This window comes from Camelus dromedarius, chromosome 6 (genome assembly GCF_036321535.1).
Source record: "Camelus dromedarius isolate mCamDro1 chromosome 6, mCamDro1.pat, whole genome shotgun sequence".
Taxonomy (NCBI): Eukaryota; Metazoa; Chordata; class Mammalia; order Artiodactyla; family Camelidae; genus Camelus; species Camelus dromedarius.
The window spans coordinates 44,963,582-44,981,283 of record NC_087441.1 but is presented as its reverse complement, the minus strand read 5'-3'; the positions used below and the strand labels follow the sequence as shown (position 1 = coordinate 44,981,283).

At 41.6% G+C, this 17,702-nt stretch overlaps 1 protein-coding gene across 1 annotated transcript in view; it reads left to right on the top strand.

Annotated features, from left to right (window-relative positions):
* ARMC2 (armadillo repeat containing 2) overlaps window positions 1-17,702 on the top strand; it is a 176,957-nt gene that overhangs the window by 94,900 nt on the left and 64,355 nt on the right. The window contains exons 8-9 of the mRNA XM_064486802.1: window positions 3,777-3,948; window positions 9,007-9,214. Coding sequence (XP_064342872.1) covers window positions 3,777-3,948; window positions 9,007-9,214 — 380 coding nt within the window. The remainder of the gene's footprint in view (window positions 1-3,776; window positions 3,949-9,006; window positions 9,215-17,702) is intronic.

The following is a 17,702-nucleotide window of genomic DNA, read 5'->3' as shown; positions in this document are numbered from 1 at the left end:
GGCACTCCCATCTCGGCTGGCCCCTTGGGGTTCCCACCAGCACCTGTACTCTTACAAACAGGGGGAAGGCACTGCAATTCACAGTCTGCCATGAGCACTTCTATCCACCTGCCACGTAGGTGTGCCACGTACATCTTTCTTTCTTAGCAGCTCTGCACCTCCCCACAACAACTCTGAGATGTGGGCGGTTGTGTGGTGGTAATTACTCCCACGTGCATTCTGCCCATCTGGTTAGCTGCTGTTCTGATTTATGTACACAGGAACAGCTGCTCTCATACTTTGGGTTGTGTAAAGTAGGGAAAGAGGTGGAGGAGATAGGAAATTTTGTCTTTTATCATTATCATTGTCAAAATAGAACTATCTCCGTGTTTCCTAAACCTACAAAGCCCAGTCATTTAAGCTCCTAGTATTTTTATTAAACTTTTTATTGACATACAGAAAAGACACAGATCATCAGAATGCAGCCTGATAAATTTACACAAACTCAACAGACAGTAAACAGCATTGAAAAAAAGAAAAAATAGATCATTATCAGCCCCCCCGCCCCAGAAACCACCTTCCCAGGGTGACTACTGTCCTGATTTCTCACTTCATAGATTAGATTAGTTTCCGCTAGTTTTTTTTTTTTTTAAATAGGACCCGAGCTCCAAGCATTTGACAAGTAAAACAAAACTGAATATATACATATATATATATATACATATATATATATATATCTCAAAGTATAAAGTATATGTATATATTATATGTATATATTTAAAGAGATTTAGAAGCCCATCAATATCTTGGCGATAGGGGAGATCCAGGGTAAGAAAAAGCAGAATGAGAATGTCAAAGCAGTGTTTTTGCTTTCACTATTTCTGAAACGAATGGTGACATTACAGCAGTGAGTCACATGCTGAGTGTGACAGAGGAGCCCAGAGTACCTGTGGAGAAAATCATAGTAATAGAAGTGCACAAACAATTACCACATCCAAAGGTTATGTGCTTGGGGGAGTTTTTAATACATATTTGCTTTCGAACTTCCAAGAGGTCTTTGTGTGTGTGTGTTCTGTTGCTTTACAAATTAAATCATAGAAACTTTCTGCAGTGGGAGGTCATGGACCCCCTTTTCCAGTCTTCATGTAGAATGAGACCCCCACCTTCCCATCTGCTGATCCAGACAGGTCAGAAATTGGTCAGAGCCCACTGCAGTGGGATGAGAGTCAAGGCCAATAAGACCCCTTACATATTTTAGGAATGTTGTCTTCTTTGGTTGGGTTGTTCTGTGGAAACAGTCTTTCAGTCTTCAATAGACCAGTTTTATCAACCAGGACAGATCTTAAAACCTGACTTTCCCAGTGTCCTTGGGTATACTCCAGTTACTGGTTAGTATCATAACACAAATCTTGAGGGAGGGGTTCTCAAGTGAAGATTTAAACTCACTTGAAATATTCTCTGAATTCTAAGATGCAATGAATTTTACAAGAAAAAAAATTTTCCTGTTGCGCTTCCTAAAAGCCATTTTGCTCCACAAAGTGAAAGAACATTTTTTGTAGAACCTAGCCTGATAGAAATTGATAGCTTGTTTCATTTTCCCTTGAAGAATTAAAAATGTATCACTTTATACTTTTAAGTAGTCCAATGAGATATATGTTCAAATGGGGTAAATAATTTAGTAAAGGCCAGTAGCAAAATGGAACTAATCTTTTATAATACAAACAATGGCTAATTTTGCACTAGGAAAATGATGGCTTTTGTTAAGGAGCAGTTTAGGGGATTTATCTTGCCATCCGGAGATAATTCAGTTATTCTCTTTTGGGTAAAAATTAGCTTTACAAAACCGTATTTTCTCTTTTTGTAAGATCTTTTATTTAGTATCCAGAAAATTTGTAATAGTTAAGGCATCCATAAAAGCAGCCATTTACTTTATCTGCATTATTATTATCTGGCAGACTTCTCAGTCTTTGTTTCACATTCAAGGTTCCTGCAGAGTACAGACAGTTTGAGATAAGAAAACCTCAAATCCATATTCAGTATTGAGATTATCCTTATGTACTTCATCTTTCATAATGTAAAGCACTTATTTTCCTGTATCATACTCTTAGTGTTTTTGTTCCTTAGCTTCATGGCCTAAGTCACATTCTTAAGACTACTTTGCTGCAAATTAAGGCGACTAAAAAGTAAAGCAACTCTTTATTAAACAAATATAGCATGATTTACACAAACAGATGAGTGGTGTCTCCTTCAGAATAAACCCCTCTGAATTCAGGATCTTTTTCCCAGCAAAGTTGCATCAGAGGCCAGAATCTTGGCTTTTGAGACTTAAAAGTAACTTGGAACCAAATCTAGTCAATACGTAGAAGGTGAGTAGCTTACATAGGGAAGGAGCTAGCATTTCTCAAGCCTCCATAACAGGAATTGTATATACACGTCAGTGTTCCTGCAGAAAGGGGACTGCCATCTCTTTTGATAGCTAGAGAAGTAAATAGCCTGCTCCAAGTTCACATAACCAGGAAGTAGATTCCGCACGGATTGGTCTGATCTCAGAGTCATTCACTCTTCCTGTTATACTGATTATTTTATTTCTGTTTTTTTCTAACTTTTTGGAAAAATGTGTCTCCAAAGTCATAAAACTAATTTTTTGGTCTGGCTTATGAACTGATTCCATATGCAAATGAACAAGAGAATAAAAAATATTTTGAAAAATTTCTCATTGTTGCATTAAGCAACTTCTTGAAAAGAGACCTCTAATATAGATGTCTGTATTCTATTAATGTATACGAGAAAATGAGTGGTTGCAATTATGTGTCATATATGATAGATGACCTTACCCATTTTTCCCAATTATCTGACTTGAATTTCACACTGGATCTTTAAAAAAAGTTATTGATTAACCTATTGGATTGGGAGTCACTCATTTCACATGTTCTGTAAGTGACGTTAGGAACTTTAACTTGATTATTTGGGGTTAGAGACTAGAAGCACTGCTGCCATAAGATTACCCTTTCATAGATGGATAATTGTGCTGGAGGTGGAGGAAGGCTGGACTACCAGGCAACACTGAAAGTGGGAGTGTAGGTCCCTGTGAAGCTGTGGCCCCAGGTTGGGTCGGAGGCCACTGCCCCCTGGAGGGCAGACCAGAGGATGCTCTGGGTGGCTCAGCTTGGTGCAGGTAGTTTTAAGTCCTTAAGGAACTGGAATTTTGCCAGTAATGTTCCTTTTCTGAGGGTATCAGCCTAGAATTCTTGAGATGTAGAAAATAAAACATTTTTATATCAGAAGTCCAGGACTACTTGCTCTTGTGTTTTGTGACTTTTTCATCTAAATTTTTCAAAAAGTTTATGTCATTAAAAAAAATACTTTTGTGAAGTCCAACATATATAAAGGTCATATTTATATTCCACATAGTTCTTGGCACATGTAACTGCCCAATAAACATTATCTGAGCTGAAATGAACACAAAAATTTACAAAGTGTTTTGAATATACTCTACCAAATTTTATATAGTCTCTTCTACAGATCTGTTTGCTGGCCTGGGTAAGCCTTTTCTTCAAATACACTAAGCAGGACAGTAGAATACTTAATACAATATAACTGACAAAAACAGTTTAAAAAGTGTTACATCCCTAACACAATAAGTAAGGTGGGCCAGTGAGACGTAGAACTAGGGGGCTGGGGAGAAGCCAGGCGGGGAGCCGTGTGCTCATGTGGAAGTGTCAGGGCCAGTTCCTGGTGGTGAGTCTGATTCAAGACACAGAAACTCATGCCAATCATTTAAAAAAATCTCTTTCCAGAAACCGAAAGCGCCAGCATCTCCTGCCACAGAGGAGGATCCCTGCCCTTCCTTTCCTAAACCCCCAGTGGACCCTGCGAAGATTAGAAGGATAAGCAGTGCCCGGGCGCGCTTGTTCAGGGCGGCCTCGCAGGGGGCTCTTCTGCCAGACAGGACCCTTCCTCCCACACAGCGTAAGGCCACATAACATCTTTTAAAGCCTGGGGGCAAGCATGGTTCTTGAATTTGAACACAAGAGCTATTTCCGTATGATTTTTTTTCAAACCCCACATGATTTTTAATGTTATTTAAGACTTAGTTAATATTGTGCAAAAGTTGGTTAAGAAATGTTCGTATATTTTTCCGGGAGTTTATAAAGAATACCAAAATATCAAGGGGTTTTTTTTTAAGTTACTTGGTAGAAAAAGAATATTAGGATAAGTGTTTTCTAACAAATGGGTTCATCTGTATTAGAAATACTTTCTAAAGTAGAGTTTGAAAAGTTGTTAATTTCATTAAGCATACTGAAGATTCCTATAAGGTACACTAAGCTTGGGTCTTTGAAAATACCTCTCTGATCCCATGTGAAAATGTGAGAGCAAGTTGAATGGGCTTTTCCTTTGGCCACAAAACTCCTGGCAGGTACTGGAACCTGGAAACAGAGAGACTAAAAATTTCAAATTCTAAGAAACGCCCCCAACAATTGGAATCACAACCCACCTCCAGATCATACTAAGAGTTTTTCAAACTATAGGAAATGTCCCATTACTGGGGTGACAATTAGTTTAATGGATCACACCAGCATTTAAAACAATGAAGTAGAGTAGATGGAATGGAAAATGTCAGGGTACATTGCAGACAATAAAGGTAAGTATTGCTTCAAGGATTTTACTTCAGTCATGTACGTGTGTGTTCAGGACCATTATTATAAGTTTATTATACATTGTATTAAATCATATTATAAATTTATCATTACTGTACTTAGCCATCTGCGCCAAAGCATTTTCATGTCCCGCTCCAAAGTCTGTCTCTCTGGCAGTTCTTCCATCCACCCTGTTGGCGGTTGCCACCCTCACAATTCTCCACATCCCTGCTGTCTGTGTCAGCACCCAGGAAACAATGGCAGTAAAAAGTCATTGTCTTTTTAAAAGCACACATGCCCAGTTTAAAAAAATTCTATGGCTCCAGCCTCGAACTCATTGTCCTTTGTACAGGGGCTCCCTGGGCTTGTTTGAGAGTCCCTATTGTTTAGAAAAGGTATCCTTTGTTGGGGAACCGACTGTAAAGGCCGCTGTGCCTGGAGACAGAGGGTGTGTCCCTTCCTTTGGTGTGAACTCATTAGCTGACACCTCCTCAGGTTGTGCTGGGGTGTGGTGGCAGGTTCGGAATTCCTGATGGAAGAAAATGAAAAGGGAAGAGCTGTGTGTAGTTCATAGAGCCCACAGTTCAATTGCTTGTGTTCAAATAGGGTTTCTGGCTGGAGGTGGCAGCGTTGCTAACACCCCCCGGTTATTCTGGATGGATACCTCAGAGCAGTCTCTACCCTCTCGCAACCTCTGTTACCTTTGCCATCACAGAGGCTTCCTAAATATCTCCTGGGTCTGCATTCTTCTTCCCACCACTGCCCCACGGCTTTTATCACCTCTTGACTTGTCCCTGGTCACCCAGCGCTCCTGTCTTGCTCCACCCTCAGCTTGCTGGGGGCTGCAGGTGGGTCAACACAAGGACTCTTAGCCCTGGGAGTAGCCAGCAGAGCCTGGGGAAGCTGAGCCTCAACCCAGACATGGCTGTGAGCAGTGGCCTTGTCCCTTTACCTCAGTGAACCATGAAAAACAATCATTTTCTGTGTGCCATAGGGGACAAGAGGTCAGGAAGCCAAAAAAGAAAAAAAAAATCAGGTTGCATCATCTTCTTGCTGAAAACCCTTCAGCGGATCCCCGGTGCCTAGAGTGGTGTTTGCCAAACTGAATTCCAGGGAACACTTCTGGCAAAATGTTAACAGCTTTTTCTTGGAAAAAGAGTTCAGTGCTCCAATGAGTGTACCTACTTCCTCTCCATCTTGGAGAGGCACAGTGCGCATGAGCATGTTCAAGGGTGGGGAAGGCCACCTGGTAAAGACACCTGTTTAATTTTAACTCAGCCCAGCATTTCACAGACCAACTTGACTGTAGAATCTGTCTTTTGGGAAACACTGACCTAGAACAGTAGTTGGTCAACTTTTTCCATAAAGGGCCAGAGAGTGAACATTTCAGACCTTGTGGGCCGTAGCGTCTCTGTTCAACCTACTCAGCTCTGCCACTGCAGCAGGAAAGGGACCACAGACTGATTTATGGCCACTGAAATTTGAATTTCATATAATTTTCACGTTACCAAATATTGTTCTTCTTTTGATTCTTCCCCCACCCGAACCCTTTGAAAATATATAAACCATCCTTAGCTTATAGGCTATACAGAAAGAGGTGGCAGGCCAGATTTGGTGGGGCTGTATTTCGTTGACTCCTGGTCTAGGCGATGAAGTCTCCTCTCCAGTATGCACAGCTGTGCCATGTTCTGGCCCCAGCCTGACATTCTAGGTCCTTCTCTCCAGTCTCCTTTCCCTTCCCACACCCTGCCCTGGTCTGTGCACCAGCAATATGAAACCCTTACAGTTCCCCATACCCATCCTACTATTTCAAGCCTCATGCAGGATCCGCTATATAATTTGCTGGACCCAGTGCAAAATGAGAATGTGGAGCTCTTTGTTCAAAAATTATGTAGAATTTCAAGATGGCAATGGCAAAGCATTAAACCAAGCATGGGGCCCTTCTCAGCGTGGGGCCCTGCTTGACCACACAGCTTGGACACACCTAAAGCTGGCTCTTACTCCAGACTTGTGTTCCTTTTCCTCAGAATTTTTTTTTTCCTGGTCTCTTGTTAACCCTTCAAATTACTTCTCAGGCTCCACCTCCTCAATGACTCTTTCCCTGACCAACTTCAACCCCTCAGGACTCCCTGCTCTCTGTACTCCTTCTTACCCGGCTCAGACCACACGTGCTGCATCTCTCCCTGTACGCATCTGCTTCTCTTTCCCCTACTACTGAAGACTGAGCAACTTCACTAGGAGAAGAGATTTTCTCTGTTTGAAGCCTGAGAGCCTGAATGGGCTGTAATCTGCAGTAAGTGCCAAAGAAATATCTGTGCAACAGAACAATTCCCATGTGAAAATGCTGCTGGTTGTAGAATCCTTTTGAATCTTATCCACAGTCCATTATGAAATTAGTACAGCATGCCGCATGCACTTGCCAGAAAGACCCAGAGCTTCGTTACTCATGCACAGTTTAACGTGGGCATCCGTCAGTAAGAGTAAGCCCCGGGCAACTCTTTGCTGCAGTGACAACTGACAGCTGACTCCAGTAGACTGTGAAAACAGAGGGGCTGCAGCTCCTCTGCCCACAAGTAGGGGGGCGTTTTTCCCTCTAGAGTGGAAGCTCCATGAAGGCTGGGACTTCTTGTTCCTCCTGGGCCACCAGCTGCTGGAACAGCGTCTAGCACATGGCAATGGGTGCTTAATAAATATTTATGGAGTGAACAAGTGGAAGAAATGAATGCTGTAATATTGGGACAGGCTAAAAATGCTTTATAATCTAAACTGAAGTACATGCTTGGTGATTCAGTCCTAAACATATTCAGGGTTGCGTGGTGCTGGACTGGAAGTCAGGATTCTTGGGTTCCATTAATAACGATGACCACAACCTCTAGGTCTGGAAGTATGCTAGCACCACATACATCACTTCACTGGACCATATCACTTAATTCTCTCCACGTTCCCAAGAGGTGGGGACCACTGAGGAAGGGGAGAGAAGGTGAGTGACCTGCCCACATCACACAGCTGTACTTGACCCCAAGTCTAATGAGATGCCAAGCCCACACTCTCCCTGCCGAGCAGTCCTGGCTCTCCCCACACCTGCTCCATGACCTTAAACTGGTCACATAACCTTTCGGGTTCTCAATTTTCTCATCTGAAAAATGAAGGTTAGACTCACCAGTCTCTAAGGTTCCTTTCTGCTGTAAAATTCAGTGTTTTGAAAGCACGGGGCTTAGTCAGAGGAGGTGACTAGGTGGTTTTGTTATTGTTGGTTTTTATTGGTTTGATGGTTTAAGTGCAGAAAGGAAACCTTGAGTCATTTTGGAAAAGCCTGCAAGACTATTTCTCTATATGAAGCTCATTCCCTTTTCCCCTTTGAAAAATATAATTTGTCACGGACTAGAATGTAGTAGCAGCAATATGGGTAAGCTATTTCTAATGTCAGTTTGCCAATGAAGCAGCTGTGTTGTATTTTAAGTCTAAGGATCTGTAGCCATAAACACAATAGATGTTTCAGTTCAGAGGCTGGACGTCTTTTTTTTTTTTTTTTTGCAACTCTATCTTAGTCCTCTTTAGAAAGTCTACAAGTGTTTCAGTGCCCTCCTCTGTCCATGTCTGGTAGCGGTCTGCTGGGCCTCCACCACCCAGCCCTGTCCCTCTGATCACCTTTCCCCCTCACATACTCCACTCATGCTGGTCCTCAAGTGCCACTCCTGCCTTAGAGCCTCCGCACCAGCTGTTCCCTCTGCTGGAAATTCTGTCCTTCATCATTTGATGGCTTGATACTCATCTCCATTAAGGGTTTGCCTACCAGGCCTACCTGTTCAAAATTGCTACCTGCCCCCATTCCCAATCCCCTTTTACCCTTCTCCACTTTTCTACTTTCACTTTTTTCCCATAGCACTTATCTTAAATCAGATACTTCACCTTATGGTCTATTACTTATTGCCCGTTTACACCTATGAGGATGTAAGCCCACTGAGGGCAGGGATCTTTGTTTCGTCACTGATGCCTCCCAAGCACCAGACATCAGGAAGGCACTCCAGTATTTTTTGAATGAAAAATTACTAATGTGATCAAATCCAGGACAGGGAATTGTTATGGGACATGGGAGTGTTTATATGGACTTAGGTAGTTCATAAACCGAAATTTAAGTGTTTGCCTGCAGGTAGACTCCAAGCTAATAGATAGAGGATCCTGTTCATTTTTACCTGATGAATTGATGTCAAGTCTAAAATAGTGGTGAGGTCTTGGATATGTTCAGGGAGGTTTTATCCATACAATTCCAGACTTGATTATAAGTAATATGTAGTTTTTAAATTGTATAAACTCTTGGGTTGAAAAAATATTGAAAGATAGTGATTCCTAAAATAAATGCTTTGATCAAACATTTCCTTGGTTATTACAGCAAAGAAGAGAGTGGAATCTAAAGAAACAGTTATGATGGGGGACTCTATGGTGAAAATAAATGGGATTTATTTACCAGAATCAAATGCCCTTGGCCACTTAAAGAGTCACCCACTTCAGCTAACATATGATGGAGACTTCAGTGAAATCAAGGAGCAAGAAATGTTCAAAGGGGCGACACCCTTGCCATCCCATCTCAGAAGTGGAGGGTCAGTATTCTTTTTATTTAATTTTCTGCTCTGGACAACTGTGTCATTTACCAGTTTGTTCTCTAGCTTATGTAGGTGATTGATTTGCATTTTTCCCTTTTCTATAAACAAATTTTAAGTTAGTGATGCACGCGTAGGAGAGAGTTCTTCTCACGGCTGAATGGAGTTGATTTTACATCTCCCTCTCTAATCCTCAGGAAAACATTTATTCATACCTGCCAAAGTGCTGCTTTGATACAACTGTCAGAATAAAGTCTCTGCTTTATTTGGGCTGTTCCAGCCAGCCCTTGAGTGATGACTGATCTTTCTGTTTGTGTTACTTGGGATTCTTGCCCAGCCTGGAATTTCTCATTACCTCCCTTTAGGTTAGTCCACTGTTGTTAACTCTACAAAACAGTGGACACTTGGTTTAATTCATTCTCCAGTAGAAACTTGGATTAAAATATTTATTTTGCAAACTCATAGTTAAAAACAGGAGGGCCCTGTGAAACTCTTATCTATTTCCCCTACTAACCCTCACAGAATGAATGATTGGGAATTATTTTCTTTCATACCATGTTCCTAGAGAAGGCTTTTTTTTTTTTTTTTACCCCAATCCACACTGACGCCTTTACCCCACCCATCCAGGAGCCCCTAAATTCGTCCCATGTTCCTAGATAGGGCTTTCTAGGGCTTCCCCTAGAAAACTGAGGAGCAATTTTCCTACCATATTAAGGATTTGCAGAGAAATCCTCACTGTATGAACCATGTGAATTCTTATGCTGGCGTTTTCCTAAAGGAGCCTGGAATGACTGGGTACCAGGGTGGGGATGGAGCAGCTCTGTTTTTCAGTCCCAGCCAGTAGTGATGCTAAGATAGGCGGAAGGTCTTGAACTGGACAGCGTCAGTCAGAGATATTTTTCGGCGACTTTCCATTGGGTCATTGTGGACAGCTGCCCAGTTCAAATCTGCTTAACTAGATTGAATTCCATGGGCCATTTTAAGACCAAGTGCTTATTGCCCTCACTTCAGATTTTGGGCCCATCTTTGGCATGTACACACGCAGCATGCTTAAAACTAACTTTTCCCCGAACTGGCTGCTTGGCAGCTGGTTAGTTTAGCTGAAATGACCTTGTCTGCTGACACAGAGTGTCGCACTCACTGAATTTATAGTAGTCAGTCTAGTAGTCCTTGTAATGTCGCTTTGCATTCAGAACATTTTTTTAAATTAAAGGAAAAATGAAATATCTCCTTAAGTGGAAGGGAACAACTTCAAACTGGGACTTTGGGAGTTGAGCACAAAACATCAAACTGGCCATTGCAACAAATCTTTTCCAGTTGGTGAGTAAGAATAGGCTGTGGACCTCAGAGCTTAAACATAAAAGGCAGCAGGAGAACTTGTGTTTCTTTCAGCACTGAAGTGAAAAGGAAACATTTATCTTGCTGCACCCATCCTTACAGTAATTAAAGTTGACTAGGAAAAACCAGACAAGAGCTGTTTTCTTTTCTTTTCTTTTTCACAAGCTTTCAGATGTTGTGGAATAATCTGGCAAGCCAAGGTTCATTATGTCGTCCTCAGTCTGGGACAGCAAAGGCATTTTCAGTTACATATTTTATCCTCCAAACAGCAGAGAAAAAATCAATTAGGGACTGAAGGCAGTTCTTCCTGACTGTCCAGAATTAGGAGGCACTGGCGGCAGCACTAATTGTTTTCATCTGGCTTTGTTAGGATGGCTTTTGCATCATGCAATGATTGTGACTGAGTTGGGTTTGTAATACACCCTGGCAAGTTTAACTCCGAGTAACATTTTTGCATTATGAATCTTTACCTCTTTTAATCACTGGATGGGATTTTGTTGAAGTGGTGTCCCAAAAAAGTTTTTTTTAGGATTAAGACAAGCCAGAAAATGGAAACTATTAGCAATTCTTCCATTAATTACACTTGTGAATCAATCTGGGACACTTGGTAGTTGTTTCTGGTAAACATTCAAGTGAGTAATTCCAAGAAATGATCTTTGCTCTGCAGTGGAGTATTCCCAGTTTTGATGCTAAAGCCTTGCCATCAATTAACACGTTTTCAGCTTTAGACCATAAAGTGGAAAATGAAGACCCTTGTCAGTGAACTGGGCTGGCTGGAGGGAGGGAATGGGTTGCATAACTAGAACAGGGAGAGGCAGGAGATGACAGTGGTTGAGGGCTGAGAAGAAGCGTGAGCAGCCATGTAAATGGGACACAGGAGGCGAGGTCATGCTCTCTACACAGGGTCGGTGCCTTCTGCTCTCACCTGGGAGCTGCCACCTCCCACCAGTGCTTCTTGGCCTGGGGGAAGAAAGGAGCAGTTTAATTCAGTAAAACCACTTTGATTTCAAGAAAGCCCTTAATTTAGAATACGGATGACTCAAACTTGGGATGGACTAGAGTTTAACTTTAAGTTGGTTGTTGTGATGGGAAAAGGACTTTGCTAAGCAAGATGTCCTTGCAAACAAGGTCTTAGGGGACTGTTTAACTTTCCAGAGGAGAACATGCTCTGCAGTACTTGCTGAACTGTCACCTTCTCACTGTGTGCAGACTACAACGGCCCGTGTGTCCACACACGGGTTCATTCATTGTTTGGCAGACCTGCTCCTTAGCAACACCCCATTTTCTCTTCCTTTGTGTTGCCATATGTTTTGAAAATAGCTTCCATTAAAATATGTATGTGTGCATATCTCCAGCCACCATCCATCCAGTGGTGCCATCTGATGGACCCCTTTATATACCTGCTTTAAAACCTTTTAAGGCTTTCTGTGTAAATATTGTTCAAAGTCATGGTTTGGAAATGTGATTTTTAGGGCTTTAGGAGGAAAGCCCAAGAGCAGTCTGTTGTGGAGAGTTGAGGAGAACTCTGTGTTGGGGCCAGAATCCATGGATTTAGAATTGGTTCCCTCTTAGCCACTTAATTCCACTGTATGTTCTTTGACAAGTCTCTTAACACCTCCAGGGGCTCTGTTTTCTAATCTGTAAAATGGAAAGAACTGGACTGCGTGTACAGATTGACTGTAGGCTGTGGAATGATTAAAAAGGCTTGAAAGCCTTATTTGTAAACTACCAAGTCCCGTTAGTATTGTTGGAATCAAAAATGAGCAAAGAGGGCTTCTGGTTAAAGATGGCAAAGCAAAGGCATTCTGCAGAAACCCAGTGAAAGCAACAAAAAATGAAAAATAGAAATAGATGTCATCAATGAAACAGAAAAATGGTTCCAACCCCAAACTACAAAATACAAAGGAACCTTTACACTGCAGTGTAGGATTGAGTTTTTCTTCTACCTAGCATACTTCCTTCTGGAGAGTGAGCTGTCTTACATAGTATAATAAATTCTGCTCAGTCTGTGTTGGAAGGAGGGCTGGCCCTGTCTTCCCTACGCCTCTTCCCAGAGGTGCTTATGTGGCCCAGAGCTGGCTAATCAGTTATACAACCCACCAGCCATAGCAGTTGGTTCAGAGGTAGGTACGTGATCCAAGCCAGGCCAACTGAATTCTCCCCAGGACTTTTGCCAAAGCCTTTGGGGAAAGTGCTCTTTCTCCAAGTGCACAAGCTGTAAAGATAATATTGTCTTGGAGTGAAGAGTGGCCATTTCATTGCCTTGTGGAAGGTGACTTTGAGAGGAAAGTGATGTATCAACGAACCAAGTCAAGGAATGGAGATGGTGACTGAGTTCAAGGGTGGTATATAGGCCCCTAGATCCAGCTGTGCCTGAGGCCACCACATCCACACTGCAGATGGGCTCTTTTATGAACCAACGTGTTCCTTTTTCTTTCTCTCTCTCGTTCATCTTCCTTCCTTCCTTCTTTCCTTCCTTCCTCTTTCTTTTCCTTCTTACCTTTCTTTCTTCTTTCCTTTATTATTTTGATAGGGACAGATGAAGTTACTTTAGATTAGGTTTTTATCACTTGGACTATTGTAACCAAAAGAGTCCAGTTAACCTGCCAGACTCTGTGAAATATAGATGAAGACGGGGTAATTTGAGAGCAGACACTTACCTCCTCAGACTTGAACAAGAAACAGATTTCACAGACAATGAGTCTCTCAGTTCAGGAAGATGTATCCAATATTCTTTAATTAAAGAAACACAATGTAAGGATGTGGGTAGGCCACAGGAGAAGTGGGGAAGCCACAGTAGAGACTCCGTTCCAGATCCAGGGTGTGAAGCAGCTGAGGGGAATGGAGCTGAGGATGACATGCTCTCCCTGTTTTCTGTGAGCCAGATAGTTTGTGTGTGTGTGTGTGTGTGTGTGTGTGTGTGTGTGTGTATCTAGAGGAGAGAGTTCCAAAGATTGGAACCCAAGGAGCCTGTCCTATAAGGGGGCTTTTCTGTGCATCACAAAACCTGCTACATAAAAACCAAGGAAACACACACTGCAGGTCAAGAAAATAACAGACTTGGAAGATAGATGTTCAAGAAAACTAAAGTTGAAGCTGTAGGGCACCCCAGTTCTCTCCCTCCATGGACCCTTTTCATTCAACAAATACATGGCTCTGTTTAAAGATAAATAATATTCAGATAAGAGTTAACATGGGACTCAAGCATGGCTTTGTGAAGAACATGACAAAGACTAATGACGGAAATGGATCACAAAAGGACACACCCTCCAAGAACAAGGGAAGAGTTAAAACAGTGGTCCATAGTGTCAGAGAAATTACAGATAATGTTATTAGCTTTTTAAAAAAGGAAAAAAGAGCTCTTCTTTGGGTTATAAGAATTCAAATTAGAGAATTTAAGCCCACGTGAAGTGAAAATATGCTCACAAGTCTCAAAAAAGAGATGAAAGAAATGAAAGAAAAATGTATAAACATGGAAAGGAAAGACACATTAGAAATAAAAAGTGAGAATAAAAGAACAGCTGGAAATGCAATCAGACATGGTAGACAAGCTGGAGGAAATCATAATAAAGGAATGAATAAGAAAATGGGAAAATGATTAGAGACATTGAGACAGATACGGGAGGCATGATACTTGTATTCTCGAAAGAGGGAATCATCCTTTTCCTCCTCATCCTCCTCTTCCTTCTGGTACTACCTTTACTTTGACTAAGTGCCAGGTACTCTTCCAAGTGATTTACATATATCAACTCACTTGGTATTTACAACAACCCACAGAGGATGGAAGAGAGAAAAACAAGAAAAATTTTGATATAATGGAAGACAACTTTCTGATATAAAGATTTGAATCTGAAGCTCAAATGAATACATCATGTTGCAACAAAATTTACTATGGACTAATCCACACCAAGACATTCCCAACAGTGCTCAGCACTGGAACACCGCCCAGTACATAGCATACACTCTGTTAGTAATTGTTGATTGCGTGGGTAAATGGAAGAAGGTGCCCTATGGCCATCAGGCTGAACAAGCAAGTCACATAAAAGGAGAAAAAAAGCAGGCTGCCTCTGGTTTATTAGAGCTTCCCTTGGTGCCAGAAGATAGTGCCAGATGAAGTCCTAAGTATAAGAAGGGTAACCCAAGAATTGTATTGCCAGCCAAGTTGTCCTTCAGTAAAAAGGCAACAGAGAGACATTTTCAAATGTGGATGGACTTGGGGACTATCGTGCTCATGCACTTCCTAGAAAATTCTTTGACAACAAAATGATGAGTCAGAATTCAGAACTAAGAAATGAAGAAGCTATGGTAAAAGCATTCCTGGTGAGTATTGGCTCATACTGAATTAAAACTGAACAGCTCTGAAAATGATGCTTATGGAACAGAAACCTTGACAATGTAATATTAACATAAATAACCAAAACTGGTACTTGGGAGGAAGTATGAGTGACTTAATTTGCTTCACTTTATAATACAGAGTGGGTTTGTCAGTAGCTACAGTCTGAAATTGAAATACATCATTTAAAAAAAGAATGATTTCAGCATCCTAATGTTTTCCTTTATTTTCTTCCTTAACTTTAGAGGGATCTTTTAGAAACTAATATCTCTTGTGAAGACCTATTCATCTGAAGTTCTACAGTTTCTTCAGTTTCACCTCCATTTCCATCTCCTTGTTATATTCAAGTAAAATTTACACTCCATACTTTTCAATTACAATGACACGTGTGGTATGACCCCATTTATATGTATCCTTTACCGCCCCTTCCCTCCAAGTCACCCTTCTGTTCTTTCATTCTTTTATCTTTTCATCTGAATATAAGAAAAATATGTCTGGAATGATGTCTGCCACATATTAACGATGTTTATTGTTGGGTAGAGGTGATTTTTAAAATCTTCTTTGTATTTCTTATATTGCCTGGCCTTAAAAAATAATAAATACATAATTTTTTTCAGAAATAATGAAGTCATTCTTCTTTTAAGAAATTAAGGGTAACGTGGCTGCAAAACTGTGCACGTTTACAAACCACAGGCACTGACCAGCATGATTTTGTAGAATCTCACCTTATTCAACAGTTTCTGTTTGATAAGCATTTCTTGATAAGCAAAGCGCCATGCTAGCGGGATTAGGAGATACAGAAATGGACCTTGACCTACAGAAATGGAACCTTACCAATCTCTCAGGCTCTGCATTCGTGCAAGGGTGGTCCCTGGACCAGCAGCATTGGCACCACCTGGGAACTTGTTAGAAATGCAGGATCCTAGGCCCCTCCCCAGACCTGCTGAATTAGAATTGGCAGTTTTATAAGGTATCTAAGTGATCTGAATGCACACATGTTTTAGAAGCACTGTTCAATGATCACTTCTAATTCTGGAGGAATGAAAGGAGAACTGCTTTATCTACATATGTGAGAAAAGACAAGAATTGACCAACACAGTGATCTGACCACCAAAACCGCTCATGCAGTTTTAGGCTCCATTATTTAGAGTCTTTCTTTGCTCCTTGGGTCATACCTTTAGCCCAGTGCCGGCTTCCAGACTTTTAAAAGGATCCAGACAAACTGACACCGTCTCCAAGTATCTGAACAGGCTGGTGAAGAGATTTCAAACCGTGTCATATAAGGAAGCGTTGAAGGGACTGGAGTTTATTAATGACGTCAATGATGACAGCTTCAATAATAGTGAAGACTTACTGAGTACTTACTACGTGCCTGGAACTGTGCTAAACAATTCCACATTAGAGCATTTCATCCTCACAACAGCCTTTATTTACCACCCCCTCATATGTAGATGAGGAAACCAAAGCCTAGGTGAAAAATTGACCTGAGGTCACACAACTAGCAAGTGGTAGAACCAAAGAATTTAAACCATAGGAGATGAGTTTAAATATTTGAAGGGTTGGCAGGAGGAAGAAGGATAAAGATTTATTTTATTAGTAGAACCAAGATCAATGGGTAGAAGTTACTGGGAGACAGTTCTCCATTGAGTAGAAGGCCATCTAGTCTTCTTTAGCAAAGAGGGGGTTTTCTTTTCTGGTTGCCTCTCTCCCCACTTCACTCTTTCTGTGGGACTTGAGCTGTGCTGCTTCAGAACTGGCCGGATTGGACAGTTCTTCCTCGTCCTCATCTTCTTGGACCTGTTAATCATTCTTACCTATGCAACCTGCTGGACCTCGTGAGAGCATATTTTCTCTCTCTTCTTCCTTTGGACTCCTCTTCCCCTTTCTGTCCTTTACCCATAACTATCTGACAAGGCCATGTCCTGAGATTCTAGTCTTCAAGCCACCCTTCTGATGACTCTGGTCCCAGTGTACTGCTTTGACCTTTAATGGACCTCCTTTCCTGATTTCCCCATCTCCTTTGCCAACACTTTATTTTTCATTAGAAACTCAACATGGCAAAACCCAGACTTGCTTTACCTTTCAAACTGTTCTATTCTCTAACCTCTCATTTCTGTTACGGCAGCTCTGCTGTCCTGTTCCTCCGAGGCAGCCTTCTCTTTCTTCTGCCTGAAATCAACCACCAAATCCTATCAATTTTCATTTATAGGATCTCCTGAATTTGTTCCTTCTCCTCCAGTCCCACTGTCACCCTCAAAGAATTAGTCCTTGTTACCTCCCTCCAAGTCTCCTAAATACTCTTATCATCACATAACTCCAAATCTCATCATTTCCTTGTGTAAGAACCTAGGACAGTTCCTTATTGCCCAACAAACTGGGTCCATTGATTCAACCCAAAGTTTCAGGCAGCTGTTCCCAATACCTCCCAGCAGAAACCTATTCCTAACTTGCTGGCCCTGTGCAATTACCCCCTGCCCTGAGCACCCCCACTGCTCATGCCCCTCTTTACCTTCACCCATGCTACTCCCTTCCTGAGAGTAGTGTTGTCATGTGCTAGTTCAGCTTTTGTTCTTTTAAGGCCCACCTTGTGGTCTACTTCTCCCTCTCAGTAATCACTTCCTTCTCAGCATCTCTCTGTTCCTTGTAACCTGCTGAATTTCACATTCAAGTACTTGATGAGAGACTCCATTAGAATTTTCCATTAAAAAAAAAGTTACTTAGTTTCTCAAAGTAGATTTGAAACTTCTGGGTAACACCTTGTATGTTCTCTCTCACAGTGACACTCAGCCCTGGGCTGCTCAAGACAGGTGCTCGTAG